General features: G+C 42.9%; 1 protein-coding gene across 6 annotated transcripts in view; it reads right to left on the bottom strand.

Moving 5' to 3' along the window:
- Positions 1–2546: 2546 nt before the first annotated feature.
- LOC128104632 (serpin B6) overlaps positions 2547–17528 on the bottom strand; it is a 94513-nt gene continuing 79531 nt past the window's right edge. For all 6 annotated transcript variants that reach the window (XM_052729560.1, XM_052729559.1, XM_052729564.1 and 3 more), the window contains 6 exons: positions 13943–14117; positions 12515–12667; positions 10154–10271; positions 6788–6930; positions 3363–3518; positions 2547–3062 (listed from right to left, as the gene is read on the bottom strand). In XM_052729560.1, coding sequence (XP_052585520.1) covers positions 2661–3062; positions 3363–3518; positions 6788–6930; positions 10154–10271; positions 12515–12667; positions 13943–14117 — 1147 coding nt within the window. In that variant the 3' untranslated portion in view covers positions 2547–2660. The remainder of the gene's footprint in view (positions 3063–3362; positions 3519–6787; positions 6931–10153; positions 10272–12514; positions 12668–13942; positions 14118–17528) is intronic.

Here is a 17528-nt window from a genome sequence, read left to right as displayed (position 1 = left end):
CTAGATGACTCACAACTTTTATCATGATGGAATGTTGAATTTTGTTGAAGGCCTTTGCTGCATCTAATAAGATAATTATGTGGTTTCTGTCCTTTATTTATGTGGTAGATTATGTTTATTGCTTTATGTATGTTGAACCATCCCTGCATCTCTGTGATCAATCCAACTGACCATGATGAGCAATCTTTGTGATGTGTTCTTGAATTTGCTTAGCAAGGTTTTTTGTCTGTTTGTTTGTTTTGTTTTTGTTTGTTTGTTTGGTTTTGGTTTTTCGAGACAGGGTTTCTCTGTGTAGTTTTGGTGCCTGTCCTGGATCTCACTCTGTAGACCAGGCTGGCCTCGAACTCACAAAGATCCTCCTGGCTCTGCCTCCTGAGTGCTGGGATTAAAGGCATGCGCCACCGCCGCCTGGCGCTTAGCAAGGTTTTTATTGGAAATTTTTATGTCTATGTTCATAAGGAAGGTTGGCCTATAATTTCTTTTCTTACCGTTTTTTCTTCTTCTTTTATTAGTTTGTTATCTGGTTTTGGTATCAGGGTAATACTGGCTTTGTAAAGAGAATTTAGAAATGTTCCTTTCTTTTCTATTTGGGGGAATAGCTTGAGGCACATTTGTGACAAACTTCTACACAGAATCCACCTGGGCTCTCTTTAGTTGAGAGATTTTTAATTACTGTTACCATCTCATGGTTTGTTAAAAGTTTTTTACATTATTTACTTCATCTTGAATTAATTTTGGTAGGTAATATAAATCTAGAAATTCATCTATGTCTTTTAGATTTTCATTTGGTAGGATAAATAAATTTTTAAGTATGTCCTCATGATTTTCTGAGTTGCTGCACTGTCTATAGTGATGTCTACTTTTTATCCCTAATTGTACTAATTTAGATCTTTTCTCTTTTTTGGATAATTTGGGTAAAAGGTTATCAATCTTGTTAATTTTTTTTTGAAGAACCTACTGTTTCTTTGATTCTTTGTATTTTTTGTTTTTGTTTGTTTCTATTTCATTAATTTTAGCCCCTCATTTGATTATCTCTTCCCATGCTGTTTTGGGATGCTGTTTGTTCCTGTTTTTTTCTAAGGATATCAGGCGAATCATTAAGTTATTAATTTGATATCTCAGATTTTTTGATGTAAGTACTTAATGCTATAGTGAACTTTTTCCTCTTAAGACTGTCTTGTGTCCCATAGATTTGGGTAGGTTGTGTTTTCATTTTAATTCAATTCTAGGAATTATTAATTTCCTTATATATTTCTTCCTTGACCCAACTGCCATTCAGTAATGTGCTGTTTAGTCTCCATTAACTTATGTACTTTCTGTAGTTTCTATTGGCAGCCAGCTTTATTCCACTGTGGTCAGGTAGACTGGAAGATGTTATTTCAAGTTTTCTAAGTTTGTTGAGACTTGCTTTATGTCCTAACATGTGATAGATTGTAGAGAATGATCCATGGGCTGCTGAGAAGTGGTGTACTCTTTAGTTATTGGATGGAAAGCTCTGTAGCTGTCCACTAGGTTGATTTAATTTGTTTCACTAAACTCCAGTTAACTCCAGATGGCTTTGATACCTGATCCTTCCACAGCTACCTACCAAGTGCTGGAATCACATGTCTATACCATCATGCTCAGCTTTTCCAGTCTCAGGTATTTTTGCTATAGCAGCGGGACAGTGACAAAGGGTGGACATCAAAGGCAGCAAACTTTAATCTCCCTTTCTTCACATCAACTCCTAAATTCCATGTCTCTTAATGTTACCCACTCTGTCACCGCAGCTTGGCAGTGTGTGAGCAGCATCAGTGCCCTTTACAGAAGAACATCTCTTTTACAGAGCAGCATCTCTTTCACAGAAGAGACCCTGGCTTCTGTAAAACTGCACACAGGTCATGGAAGATTCTTCCTGCCACCCCTTAGAATCCCAACATGACTCTTTCACACAGACCATGCCCCCCTCAATTTCTTCACTTCCTGTTGAATGCTTCTATTGTATTTCCAGCAAGTGGCAAACACAGCTTCAGAAACTTTTCACCTTTTTATCTGTAATATCTGTCACTAATTAGAAATTCATCTGGTGTTTATTCATGCGGCTATGCTCAACTATATTCCCGCGAATGACAGAGTATTTCCAATCCTTGGGAGAGAGTGGACACTATGTATCTAAAGAGGTATGTGTGTCATACTATATGAGAGAAAACAGATATAAGGGAAAATGAGCTGTTCTCACTGGGCTGGGTCCCTGATCACCCCGCCTATCTAGCTTACATAAATTTTGGCACACAGTTCTACACAGACTGTCAGAGATATGTCCCTGCTGTCCACTCCTCAGAGCTTCAACTCACAGGTTTTTTAAGTTAAAGTGGAGTAAGATCCTGATGCTACCAAGAGAAGAGACAGAAGCACTGCTTCTCTTCTCTTGTCACAGGGGACACAAGGCTGCCTGTGTTGGGTCCTCCAGCAGGGATGAACTCTGTAGCCAGCAATACCACAAACCCCCAGAAATGCAATTTCAGGTCACAGAAAAAGCCCTCCCATGAGACAGACAGTTACAAAGGTGGGATGCTAGAAAGCCCTTTATTTCAAATTGTCATTGCACTTATGGATAAGGTCACTTGGGACACAGGCAAACCATGGAAAATGGGTAAAAGACTGATAGGAGCATCCTTTCCTCAGGGAGAAGAGAACCGGCCACAGAACAGAATGCCATTGGTCTTAACATGCTGAATGAAGAAAAGGAAGGGGTGGTCGGCACAGAAGCGAGGGGTGAACCTCATGCACCTCATCATCATGATGGCAGCTGTAGCAGCAGCAGCCTCTGTGCCCTCCTCATTGACCTCCACAAAGGACTTATGCACAACCTTGGACAGGAACAAGCCTTGCTTGGAAGATATTCCAGAAAAGTCTGCCCTGTCCTCAAAGGCATCAGTCATGCCCAGCTTGCACAGGAATTCCTTCATGTCATAATTCTCCTCCAGTTTAAACCGTGGGAGGAAAACCTCTACCTCTTCTTCATCCATCTTGTCCAGCCTTGTCCACTCCATGAATTTCTCATAAGTTATTTCCTTTTCCACCTAGAAGAGAGTTCAAGACTTTAGGACAATGTTGTCACACAGGACACTTGAGATGATGGGGAGGCTCTACACTGTATGGAGAAGTGCAGCTGTAAGTTAATATAGTAGCTGGGAGGGGTGAGTACAGCTCAGTGGTGAGTGTTTGTCAAGCAGGCTCCAGACCCTGGGTTCCACCCCAGCCTCACAAATAAATGGAAGATAAAAACATGATCACAGGAGCCTAGGAGAGCTGCCCCAGCAGAAACCCAAATGCCACTCAATTTTTCTCTCATAGCCCCATTAAGGCCCCACACTCCTTACCGTTCTCAGTTCAACGTGCTCATCTGGAAGCATGATGATCATGTTCAGCTCATTGCCAGCATAGGGAAGCAACAGAATCTTGGTGAATATCTCTCCAATATAGGTCATGTTGACGGTAAACTTCTTGAACATCATTTGCACAGGTTTCTCCTCATTCTGTGAAGGACAGATAAATATTAAATTGAAAGGAGACACAAGTGAAACATTGGGCAGATTCAATCAAGGAAGCCAGTCACTGCAATGAGGAATACTTGGCTTTTTTTTTATTATATTGTATATGTATGAGTATTTGGCCTGAATGTATGTATGTGTACCACATGATTATGTGCATTTATTATCTGCATATTTCAAAAAACGGTGTCAAATTCCTCTGTAACTGGAGTTATGGATGGTTATGAGACACCAGTGTGTGCTGGATTCGAACCCTGCTCTTCTTCAAGAACATTTTTTTTTCTAATTATTGAGCCATCTCTCCAGTCTTAGGAGCATTTTCTTCAATTGACTTCTAGAACACTTCATCAGCCTCTCAAATACTTGTTTAGACCTTACATGCCCCAAGAGGCCCCTTTTCAAGGCCTGGTCCTCAGGAGTGCTAGATTGGGAGGAGGTGGAATCCTGCTTGTTTGAGACAGAGTCTCACTATGCAGCTCTAGTTGGCCTCAAACTTGCTACACAGACCAGGCTGGCCTTGAATGCACAGAGAGCTACCTACCTGTTTCTGTCTCCCAAGTGTTGTGAGTAAAGGTGTGTGTCACCATGCCTGGCAAGGGAACAGAATCTCTAAATGGTGGGGGACAGAGGGAGGTGTGTGTGTCATTGGGATGTGTCCTTGAGAGGGATTGTGGGATCCTGAACTTTTCCTTTCTTTCACTTCCTGGTCTTGAGATGAACCATTTTACTCCAGTACCTGCTCCTAGGATGCCATTCCAGTGGCATACCCTCAAAACAGGCCCCAAAACAATGGGTTCATGTCATCACAGACTTAAAGCTCTAACACTGAGTCAAATAAACCCTTTCTCTTATTAAGTTGGCTGTCTCCACACTTTAGTGTCAGGAAAGCTGACTGACCCAATCGGCAAACACCTGTGATGTCCTGGGCCAACAATTCTTTTCTATTGGGGGGTCTCATTTATTCTCATAACTTTGAACATATTCCCAAATTCACTGTTCTACCCTGGACTCCTCCTCCCTGAACTCTGAAATAATGTATTTTATAGTTGATTTGACTCCTGCACTTTGATATTCCTTTGTATAGCTGCTCTGCCAACAATTCTTACATGTCCTCCTTTCACTTGCCAAAACCAATCTGTGTCCTTGACTTCTGTCACTTTCTCACACCCTGCATTTGACTCATTACCAAACTGTGTTGTCTGTCCCTTTGAAATATAACCCAAATCTGACTTTATTTTTAAGCCTTCACCTCAATCAGTACAGCCCTGGGGTACAGTGATGACCTCCTTGTCACTGACCTCAGCACAGCAGCCAGAGTTCCCAGCACAGTGTAAGTCAGACCACACCACTGTGGCTGTACCACCTTTGTGTGGTACCACTCTAGCAGGGACAAAAGTTGAAGTCCTTAAAACACCCTGGTATAGAAAAGAGCCCGCCCTGCTTCCTGTTCTGCTCCACTCTATCTTCTTTGATCCTATAGTCATAGGACTGTTTGTAGGGTTATTGTTAACTAGATTAAGTCCCTTTCTGCCCAACAAACTAGTCCTCAGACCTGGACCATTCCTCTTATGCTGGTGTCTGCTCACATACTATCTCCCAGTGAGGGTTTCCTCAGCAGCTCTCCTCTGCAACCGCACTCAAGTACAGCATCCTGCCACCTCCTTTGTATGTCTCGGAAGCCCTCCCACCAACCACTGTGGTCTTACCTAGGCTTATCTCCAATTTCTCTTCTCCAGGAAAACAAAGCTTCACGAGGGCAGACACACTCAACCAGTTAATGTCTGGTGCACAGTAGGCTCTTATGTAACATTTGGAGACCATATTAGTGGCAAATTAGTGAGCAGGAATACTGCTCATAATATAAATACAAATCCATATCAACGGAAAATCTTGTGGTTTGGAGGTGTGACAATATATAAGTATTACAGTCAACATCTGATGAAGCCGCAGACCAGTCTGTGTTTAGTGCAGAGACAAGGAAGCAAGCAATGCCTCTTGGCCCTGTACTTAGCAGGGGCCACAGTAAGTAGTTCCACTTATATAATAAATGGGAAAGGTCTCAGAAGGAGGCTTCTTGTTCTCAGTCCTATGCCCTTCCCCATGGACTGCTGGGGTCAAAGCCTTGGTGTGAGCATGGTCAGGGTCAAAGCCTTGGTGTGAGCATGAGGAAAAGACCTCGTGCTAAGGGTGGTAGAGCAGGAAAGCAGAGTCAGTTCCCAAGAGCATCACCCCATGCAGGAAACTCCAGGTTTCACCCATTTCCTGCCTTCCTGGTGGGTGATGAACTTGTATGAGTTCAACTATAGTCATCTAGGGTTTCTGTTGCTTGCAGCTGAAGGGAGTCCTTATGTATATTTTGTCAACAACTGATTTCAAAGACAGAAATATTTTAATCGGGAAAAAAATGAACAGTTTAGTTGAGAATAAATCTTGAAATAAATTGCATTACCTAAGAAAGTAGAGGTTCAAATTCAAGTTTGTCTGGGAGATCTGAGGTCTGATTAAAATCCAGAATAACACTCAGCCACCAGCAAATAACATGCTCCAACCTCAAAGAGGTTGAATCCTTTGTGTGCTTGTCTATAAGCAAAAATCTGTGCTTAGCCCATCAAATCAAGACGAATTTCACACACTGCTTGAGTGTTTACTGAGCACCGGCCATTAGCCAGGCACTCAGAAGCCAGCTGTCTGCCCCCTGCTCTTTTGCCAGCAGGGGGAGAAAGGTTCTTTTCCCACTGTATTGTTTTGTGGCAACCAGCTGGACTTGTGGTCCTCTTGAAGGAAGGAGAAGATATAAGACATTGCTTCTAGGAAGACGCACTGAAAAGAAAGGAATGTGCACCACTGAGGGGAATCACGAGAATGGGCTGCATTCAGGACCACAAAGAGCCTCAGACACCACAGCTGGAGTTTAGACTTCCATATCTCCAAAGTTATATGGCAGACTGTTTAAAGTACACTGCAGAGCTCTGCCATCAGGTCTGACCTCAACAGCTGTCAGTGAGAGAAGCAGGGCCAGGCCTGAACCCATGTAGACTGCGGCCACCATTGGCAACATGCAAAAGGAAAGGGAAGAGAAAGGAGTCCAAGCTGAGAGAGCAGTCCTGGCTGCTGAGCTGCCCAGAGACATGAGAGGCACGGGCTATGTGAAGCAGTAGACGACTAGTAGAAGAAGCATCCTTGTGTTTCAGAAGCCAGTGTGAACAGGGGACCTTACCCAGGAGTCTCCTCTGCTAAGCACTGTGTTTACTTACCTTGGTGATTTTGAAAGGCATCTCCCTGGTGTCCTCTTTGTCAAACTGATTCTCCCAGTTTCCTTTGAAGTAGATGGCATTCACAAGGACCAGCAGAGTGTCTGAATTCAGTGTACCTGGAGACAGCAACTCTCTAATTTTATCTGAAAGAATGAATCAAAAAAAAAAAAAAAGAATTAAAAGGCATGAGAATGGCTTCCCTAGACTCATATATTTGAATGGTTGGTTCCCAGTTAATGGAACTGTTTGGAAAGGAATAGTAAGTATGGCTTTGTTGAGGAAGTGTGTCATTGGGGGTGGTCTTTGAGATTTCAAAAGCCTGCTGCCTGTGGATCAGCTACTACTCCAGCACCATGCCTGTCTGTTTCCTGTCATGATGATCATGAACTAACCCTTCTAAAACCATAAGCAAGCTAATTTGATGCTTTCTTTTATAAGAGTTGCCTTTGTCGTGGTGTCCCTTCACAGCAATAGAACAGTAACAAAGACAAGACCCAGTTGGCAAACCAAGTTGGCTGATACATGCAAAGGACTGACAGGCACAGAGCACCACCTCCTGCTCTGGTCAGGAGCATGGATAAGAGATTTCACTTTCTCTCAAAATAAAAGGACATTTGTCCTTAAAGCAACAACCCTGATATCAACATGAACACACCTTTTTTGGTTTTTTAAGATTTATTTTGAATTAATGTTTTGTGTGTGTGTGTGTGTGTGTGTGTGTGTGTGTGTGTGTGTCCACATGTGTGCTGATGTCCACAGAGGCCCCAAGTATTAGATTCCCTGGAACTGAAATGATAGAAAGTTGGTGTGGGTGCTGGGCACCAATTCAGCTCCTCTTCAAAAGCAGTTTGTGCTCTTAAATGCTGAGCCAGCTCTCCATCACTAAAGCCAAACTCTTTCAAAGTTTTAGTGAGAAGAAAAATAAGCCCAAAAGGTTCTAGTACAAAAAATTTCATTGTTCAAATAAACACATAAAATATATGAGTTGGTGCTAAACATGCAGTTGGAATTTAAAAGCATCACTTGAGCCGGAAAGAGACAATTGGTGCCTACAACTTTAAGAAAGGAACTTTAGGTTGTTTTTAAATAGACCAATTACAAATTCAAATTTAAAAGTATTTGAAGTGATAGATATATTTATCTTAATCTGAACATTAGAGAATGCACAGTGAAAATTATATGGAACGTTGTCAATATGTATATTTATGCATCAGCTTAAAAATAAATTGGAAGTAGAATAGCAGTAATAAAATGGATCTTATAAGTATAAAGCAATCTACAATCACAGGTTAATGGGGGTTGGGCCCAACACCTACAGCCTGCCTAGCTAACTAGAGTTTAGGAGCATCACCCCCAGAGAGGAAAGAGCTACAGACCTAGAAGGAAAGCATTCTGGACTCTTTGGGCACCAAGGATGGGAGAGACAGCAGCAGGTTGGTTGGTTATTGAATAGGTGTATCAAATACTGGGAGACACCACAGACAGCTGGGAAAAGCCAGATGTAGTGACACACCATTTAATCCCATCACTGGGAGCCAACACAATCTATGTAACAGGATATAAGTCAGCCAGGGCTACAGAGCCACTGTCTTTAAAGGAGAAATGGGAACAGGAAAAAGTTCTGCAAAGCGTCAGAAACGGACACTATTTTAGAGACAGCTTTGTAAAGTTTCATTTATTCAGCGCAGTCTCCTAAGCTGCTGATGGTGATCTTCCTGCCTGACTGTGTGGCTTGAGGGGAAAACGGCAACAGTTGCAGCTTTCTGAACAGTCAGTAGCTGAAACTTCATTCCAACTCCAATGCACGATGAACCTGAAGAGCGTACGACAGCAGCTCCCGTCTGGCTTCACACCACCTCACTCTGGCCTTGATCCTGTACATGAGCACTTCGTACTGTGCATGCCATAAATCAGAACTCTTATTTTTTTATCCTATAAAATTTTATTTATCCTATAAAATGCAATGCCAACCAACACTACAGCGTCTGTGATCTACATTCAAAGATTTCTGCTCTTAGAGAGAGAGAATATCGTCATTGTGAATAATAGACTTTCATTTATTTTCATGTTCTCATTCTCAGTGTGTAAGCATCAAATTATTACGTCTTTGGGGAGAGGAGGAGATGACTAAATGGATACAATTTCATATCGTATCCTCATCAGGTGGCTCACAACTGCCTGGAACTCCAGTTCCAGAGGATCTGGCACTCTCTGGCCTCTGCAAGCCCCTGCAGGCACAGGCTGCACATAAATGTATGAAGGCATATACACATACATATAAAGATTTTCTGTAAGTTTCAGTTTATTATATCTTCTGATTATACTGTGTTACATAAACTCTTTACCTCATTAGTATGCACATTTGACTCCATCTTTAATTGTGACAAAATTATAAGTATACCAACAGTTTTAAAACATATTTCTGTAGATAAATAAATTTATAACTGTTTTATACACTGTACAGGGTAATATAAAAAGTTCTTAGGCAAAAAGGAGTTGGGATGGGCAGTTTAAGAGTTCTGATTTAGGGGCTGGGCAGATTGGTGCACACCTTTAATCCCAGAACTCAGGAGGCAGAGACAGACAGATTCCTGAGTTCCAGGCCAACTTGGTCTACAGAGTAAGTTTCAGGAAGCCAACGCTACATACGGACACCTTATCTTGAAAGAAAAAAACAAAAAACAAAAAACAAAAAGAATTCTGATTTCTGATTTAGGGCTAAAGATGCAGATCAATGTTAGAGAACTTTGCAAGTCCTTGGTTTCGATCCCCAGGCATGTCAAAAAGAAGTCCTGATTTAAAGAACAAAGGTTATTATTGTTTACATTTGAAGCGCCTGCGAAGGCATTAACAATATGGTTATTAACAATAGACTATAAAGCCAGGCATGGTGGTGCACCCCTTTAATCCTAGCACTTGAGAGGCAGAGGCAGGTAGATCTCTGAATTTGAGGCCGGTTTGGTCTGCATAGGGAGTTTCAGGACACCCAAGGCTACACAGAGAGACTCTGTCTCAAAACAAAAGAAAACAACAAAAACAGAAATAAAAATAAAAAGACTATACACAGACAGATGGCCTGACAAGAAAGATGCTCGCTAACAACTGAAGAACTGAGTAGAATCCCTAGGACCCAGTGGTAGAGAGAAAACCAACTCCTGTGAGTTGTCCTGAGTGCAGGTGTGCACAGATAGACACAAACACACAATAAACAAACCAACAAATGTACCATTTTTTTAAAATAGGCTAACTGCTTAACAGGGACTGGGGTTTAGCTCAGGGGCGAGGTCCTGCTCAGCATGTTCAGGCCCTGGGTTCAAACCCCAGCTCTGAAAACAAACAAACACAACAGATAGACTCTGTGTTCACCTTCTGTCTTTTTGGCCACCCAGGTGTTGATGTGCTGTCGGGACTGCTCTGTATCTCCCTGAAAGTCCAGCTCTTCCAACTCTGCTTCATAGAACTTGCGGCAGGAATCTTTAAAAGACTGAGACAGAGCAACATAATTACACAGTCACGGAAGTGATTAGCACCAACAGCCTCCTTCCTCGATGCACAAAACCAATAAATCAAAATGTAATGGTGTACAGATGGGTTTTGCAAACAAATATACGGAAAGAGTGTAAAATCCAGTCCTCCTGTGTCCAGATCCCTTTAGTTTATTAATGAGGTAATTGGTGGTTGGTCTGAGTACTACTGAAAATCACAATGAGCAGCTGGATCCTAGAGGTAGTAGCTGAGGCTTGGGAGATGATGGGGAAGACCCCCAGATGCAGTACTATCCTGCTGTCACTCTAGTAGGCCACCACATGGGCAGAGTGAGGTTTAACCCCACAAGGGCTATGACACCTCTGCACTGCACAGGATGGACCTTCTACCACAGTTTTCCATGCTAACAGAAATACAAATGTGCACCATTCAAAATGGTGTCACCTACAGCCCCAGAACACCAGGGAATGGCCATGGAAGCTAAGAAACTGAGTATTTCATTTTCATTTATTTTACTTCATGATGTGGAATTTGAAAAGCTATGTGTCCATGGTCACCATCTCAGGCAGCTCAGTTTCTGGGAGTGAGCAGTTCACAAAAACACAGTCCATGCTGGAGTGGGGTTTGGTGGTGCAGCACAGAAGTGGAGGACCAGCCTGGCATGCATAAGGCCTTAAAGGAACTGATCACCAGCACCACAAGACAAACCAAAGTTCCATTCGTTTGCTGATATATTCTGTAAAATGACAATGACTTTAATGACCACCCACATCTGCCTTGTTACAACAAAAAATTCAATACAACATAAATGAAACTCCCATTATGTTGACAGTGTATATGGAATGGTTTCTCAATATTTCTATGAAACAGCTCATCTCATGGCTGCATATTTAATTCCTCATTGAGAGAACTGTTATTTTTCATTTGCGTATTTATGTGTATGTGGCAAATATATTTACACACATGTGTGTAGATAAGTACACATGTGTGTGCAAGTGTATATGAAGTCTATGTTAATGTTAGAAAGTGACTTGAAGTATCTTTCTCAAGAGTTAGTTCTGCACCTTATTTTTTGAGACAGCCTCTCACTGAACCTGGAGCTCATCAACAAAGCTGGGCAGGCTGCCTAGTGCACTCCAGAAATCCATTCCTCTCTTTATCCCCCAGTACTAAGCTTACAGACATGAAACTTTATGTTGGGTTTCTATGTGGGTGCTGGGAATCTGAACTTGGGTCTTCATGCTTTTATACCAGGCATTTTATTTACCAAATGAGCATCTCTCCATTCCCTGAGGGAAACAGAATTATGATACAGGATTAAAACAGGCTGAGTATCAGCTGAATGGTCTTAGAAGAGCCAATCTCTCTACACCTCCTCAACCACTGTAAATCAGGAGACAGATGGCTATACCTCACAGGGTCTCTGTAAGATTTTTTTTTTCCGATTTACTGAGGCTCAACTTGAGCATTCAAAAAAAAAAAAAAAAAAAAAAACCAAAAACCAAAACAAAACAACAACAAAAAAAAACTTTCCAATCTCAAGATCAAAACTGAAAAGATCAAGATTGTTCAAGCCCCTGACAGGGAAGGAAATGAACACTCTGCTGATATCTCTGGCCATCTGGGATAGCAATGGAGCAACACATATTACAGTCTTAAGGCTTCATCTTCTTTTCACAAATGTATCTGCCAGCAATGCACGCACATGGGCATAAATCGATATCCAGTAACTCACTGTTGGTAATGGCCCACACTGTCACCCACACACAAGCAGTTCACTATGTCACTGTACATCTATACTCAGGACAATCAGATGATGGCTAATACTGAACAGTGCTTGGGCTGTGGGTCAGTGGTAGAGTTGGGGCTTAGATGTGTGAGATCATGGGTTCCATTTCTCACACCAAAAATGGGAATAATAATAATGAGACACAGTCAAGTGATACTGAGATTCAAAGAATGAAAGAAACACAAAAAAATACACTTAATGGTAGCACATAGGGAAAATTCTCACCTACTAAGTTTCTGTACGTGCAGAACACACACATCACCCTATATAAAAAGAACCTATTTCTGGAAAGAGGCAGAGGTAGAGAATGGCTCTTGCTTAAATATGCTGCACAATAAGAATACGCTCACACGTGGTTCCAGAGTATGCAACCAAATACAAAATCACATTAGTGGGCAAGGGAGTAGGGTGAATCCTTAGCCTACCGTCTCTGAGTACCACATGATACTTACTTCTAAAAGATCACAAGTCTTTTCTCCAAAGAGCTTATTAGCTGTTTTGAGCAAGTACTGTGTTCCGGTCTTGTTCACTTCGCTGAGAAGTGACTGGAAGCCCTGGTGGACATCTCCACCTCCACTGCCGCTGCATTTATCCAAAGAAAGCGCCTGAAATCAAAACAGATTCAAACATAACTTCAGCAAGCCCAGCTATATGAAATGAGTCAACACTAAACTCATCCTCAAAATCTTATAGATCCTTGCTGCCACTCAAAGAGCCACCTAGTTAAAGATGAAAGTACCTTGACTACTCCCTCTCTAGGATCCTGCCCTGTTCCCTGTCAGCCCTGAGCAGAAATGGCCCTTCACAAGTCCAGCTCTTCACGTTCACTAATTGTGCTCTGGCCTCATGCATGGCTACCAAGCAGACCTGCCATGACTCCAGTGCAGCCAGTTCTGACCTCAGACCATGCTGTCTCTTCCCTGCTCTTGGGTCTGGACTGGCTCCAGGACTGTCTACCCAAAAGAATGGAGGAGAGTGACCCTGTTCCAACCTGGGCTTTAAAAGGCCTGGGAGCTGCCACATTTGTTCCCAGACATCATGGAAGGAAATCTAAGCCATCCTCCAGGAGACCACATAAAAATCCTGGAGTAACTGCCACCACAAATAGCTGCTTGAAAGAAATTCAAGACCCCAGCCAACAGTGAACACCTAGATGCCAGACCTCAGATACAATTCTGTAGACCTTCCAAGCCTCAGAAAAAGCTACACAAATGACTTCAGCTGCTCCTATAGGAAACAGATGAACTGCCCATCAGTAGTTGTAATAGCTTAGAACAAAAAAACAAAGAGAGTCAGTTTAAATTGAAGGCAAGCCTCTATGGCCTAACTCCCTTCAAACAGGAGGCAGGCTGAGACAGCAACAAACACAGTATGTCTTGTAAAAATGGAAAGAAGCTGCCAAGACTTAACCCAGAATGCTAAGTCATAGCCCAAGGTAGTCTCCCCTCTTATGCTGGGACAGCCTGTCTCTGCAGTTCATAACCTCTGTAGCTAAAACACTATGTCCAAGACCAGCCCTAATGGATATGTCCCTGGTCTTCCAGCCAAGGCTGAAACCATTCCAGTGTTCCTTACCGGTGAAAAAGCTGAGATTCATTAGGGGCAGAGAGGAGACAGTGGGCATCACAGGGGACCCTGGTGTCACCGCTTTGGTGTTTTTACTCAAGCTAACTCTCACATACACACTGCGAGCACCAATGAGTCAGTGATAGCATCCTAACAGATGCAGTGCATCCTTCCTCTCAACTCTCCAAACATACCCCTCTGTCATTTCATTCCCATTTGTTCCTCCAGTTGGATTAGTTTTTGAGACTGAGAGTGTGGAGGACCAGCTCAACTGAGTCCATGGTATTAATCTGGTGAGAAATGGTGCTGGTTACCTTAATCATCTGGCTTGCAGTGTCTCCCTTTGCCCCCATGAAGACCATGGCCAGGGCCGAGGAGATGCTCATGGGTGAGAAAAATACATTTTTTGAGCTGTCTTCTCCCAGTATTTTCAAAAGGTTTAAGGCAAAGGTGCCATTTGCTTCCCGCAGAGGATCCATGATTGCAAGCCTGGAACGAGGGATTGAATCAGTATCACATGAATACAGCTGATGTGTAGGCTGGGTCTTCACTCTCATTCACACAGTGATGCTGCGCCTCAGTGAACACAGGGAAAACACAGCCTGGAAAGTAAAGGTCACATGCAGAAAGTGATACAGCCCTGCTGGGGTAACTCAGGCCAGCGCCTTGTCTTCCTCATGTGCAGAAATCAGTACACGGGGAACCAGAAGGAAATGGCTCAGAGGACAAGAGGCAGGTAAGGACCCACCAGCCAGGAAGTCCATGAGTGCATCAGTGCAGGTTGGAAACAGGCAACTGCAGAAGCAGGGCCTGCCAGCTGTGACATCATCCCCATGCAGTTGTCAAATTCCCTTCCCCAGTTAGACAGTACAACAGTTCTAAGATTTCCCATCACCCCCCCCCCTCCCCCAGCAGTGGCTGAGAACTCACAGAGCATGGGGAGGGGAAGTAACAGGCCACAGGGAAGAGAAGGGTGTCCAGCTGTAATGATGGGAACAGAATACATGGCACAGCTTTACAGCTATAGCTCTGGTCAGCTGGAGAAAGAACCCAAAGACACCCAGTTCCCAAACCATGGAACCAGGGAAAGTTTCTTCACCCAGGAAGAGACTTTGTGGTAAGGATTAGGATCTTGCGATGAAATGTCTTGCATAATTCAAATGGTCACTAAATGTAATCACATACAATCTTATAGAAGAGGGGTGTTCATTGGAAGACAGGCAAGAAGAAATTAATTCAGAGAAGTGAGTTCTCTAGATCAAAGGACTGTGGCCAGCCATGATACCTATAGTCACAGCCCTGGGGAAGCTGTGGAAGAAAGCTCTCTATTTCAAGACTGGCTGAGATGCAAACAGAGAGGAAGAGGGGTTGAGGGGGAATCAGAACCCTGAGATTTGAACTGAGAATAACAAAGGAATGCAAACTGGTTGTGACAGTGTAACAATCCAGGGCACAGCAGGGGGGCCACACAGAACCCCCAGAAACCAAGAAGTGTGCAGACACATCTGACCTTCTACCAGGCTTACTTTAGTGGTTTCCCAGGATAGAATTATCACAGGGAGCTTCTTCTCCCTGCAGAAACAGGACTAGGACTGCCTTGTTCAAGGTCTCCCTGCCATCCCACTGTGACTTAGCACCAGGCACTCACTCCTGTTGTGGCCAAGCATGTGTCTAGCTAAAATAACTTTGGGTTTCAATCCCACCTTCATGTGGATTTGCAAGACCCCATCCAAACACCAGGTTTCTTCTACCTTCCTTGTATCTTTCTGCAGTATTATCACTTGAGTTTTCCTCTACATGAGCAGTAATTCTAGCAGTAATTTGTTCCTAATGCAATATTCTTCAGGCCTTTTGGACTACCCACTTGACCTGGGAACTTTAATATTTAACATTCCTAGAAGGAGTGTAAATAGTGCTGAATTCTTTTGTGCCTTTTAAATCATCTTATTTGCCTCATTTAAATTTATTTATGGACTCAAGCCTTTGTATTAAAAAAAATCCAATTAATGGTATTTTTTTTTCCTTGTTGGTGCACAAAACTGTCCTTATGTGGCTAGTGAGAATCTCTTTATATTGGTTACTTGACCCTGAGCTGTTGGTCTCAAACATCCTGGCTCCATAGCAATAAAAGAATACTGTCCTGAATTCACTCTTCCAGACCAAAGGCACAGTTGTTTCTTTCAGGAGAGGATTTGTGAAGCACTAACTCTGAGGGCTTGAAAAAGAGACTGAGTATTGGTGCCAATGTAAAATACAGCGGTTGGGCTGGAGAAATGGCTCAGTGGATAGAGGGCCTGCCATGCAAGTGTGAGGACTTGAGTCTGAAGCCTCAGCACCCATGTATGACCAGACAAGGTGGTGCATACCTACAGTCCCAATCCTGTGAGATGGGAGGTGGAGACAGGAGAATGTCTGGAAGCTCGTAGGCCAGAAGCCTAGCAAATGCAGAGGCAAACTATGAGACCCTATCTCAACAAGGTGAAAAGCATGGACCCATAGCTGAGGTTGGTCTCTGATCTCCACAGGAAACCAAGTCACAAGTGTCTACACCAACACAACATAAGTGTGCATGCATGTGTGCATGTACACACATGCACACACACAACAAAAAGAAAATCCAACTGCTATGGTTGGGTACATCAGATGACAAGATAGGATAGATGATGCCTTTAAGGCCCCATGGGCCATACTTTAAATTAGATCATCACTGCAAGTTCTCTTACATTCTACTCTTCTGAGACCCACTGGCACTTGGAGGCATTCATATCCACACTCACTACTCTTCTCTTTCATTACACAGGTGCTTCATATCCAACTAGAGTGTATTGAGCACATCAGTCAGAAGACTTCTAGACCTTGCTCTGTGAATACTATACAGTTCATACCTCTTTATATATGTTATCTGTTCTGGGTCCAACATATTGTTTCATTATTTATTCCCTTATTTTGATGCAGCACACTGTCCAACTACTTTCTAGAAAGAATACAGCTATTCTGGTTTCTTCAACATCTGAAAATTGATTATCCTTCCATGTTACTGAGTCTGGCAGGGTCTAAAAAAGGTTACATGTGACTTTACATCCATAACTTTCAGTTACGGTACTGCTTCCCGGCTACCAGTGTTGCTGTTCGAAGGTGTGATGACATATACTGATCCCAGATCCATCTACTACTGTCCCTTTCCAACCCCAGCTCTGAAAGCTTATGGACTTGTTCTTATTTCTGATATTCAGAAATGCCCAACTTTGTGTCCCTCCCTGAGCTCCACTCATGTGTTTTGCTGGACTCCTGGAGGATTCTTTCAAACGAGCAATTCAAGAAATTTCCTCTTCACTCTGGAAACAGTTTTGAAGGTGCTGCTCATTTCTCACAGACTGACTCTGTGCTCCCCTTCCACATCACCTATTGGTCAGATGCTAAAACTCTTGAACTGACCTCCTCCAGGACTTCGCCAACGTGTGTTGCTGTGATAAAATACCCTGACAAAAGCAACTTCAGTGAGCATTTACTTTGGCTCATTGATCCTCACACCTCCAGAGTTCAGGGGGAGACGAATGCTTGCACATTCAGCTAGCTTTCTACTTTTATGCAGCCCAGAGAATGGTGCTGCCCACTTTTCTGGTTGGGTTTTAAACCTCAGTTAATCTAATTAGGATAGTCCCTCAAAGGCCTGGCCAAGACACTGACCTAATCAAGATGGTACCTCGAAGTACTCCTAAGTGATTTCAGAACCTGTCAACTAGAAAGTCATTACCAACCTTCTCCAAGTCCAGGCACACACAAAAACCAGCATTTGTATGGCACTTTGAGGCCAGTGGCTACAGAGATGGCTGATGAGAATGGCAGCTAAGTGATGGGGTCAAATATTTGTACCCTTTCACCAGCACAATGGCCCAGCAC

This window comes from Peromyscus californicus, unplaced genomic scaffold (assembly GCF_007827085.1).
Source record: "Peromyscus californicus insignis strain IS unplaced genomic scaffold, ASM782708v3 Scaffold_8__1_contigs__length_139910024, whole genome shotgun sequence".
NCBI lineage: Eukaryota > Metazoa > Chordata > Mammalia > Rodentia > Cricetidae > Peromyscus > Peromyscus californicus.
The sequence above is the reverse complement of the archived record's forward strand: the minus strand, read 5'-3'. Positions and strand labels throughout refer to the sequence as shown.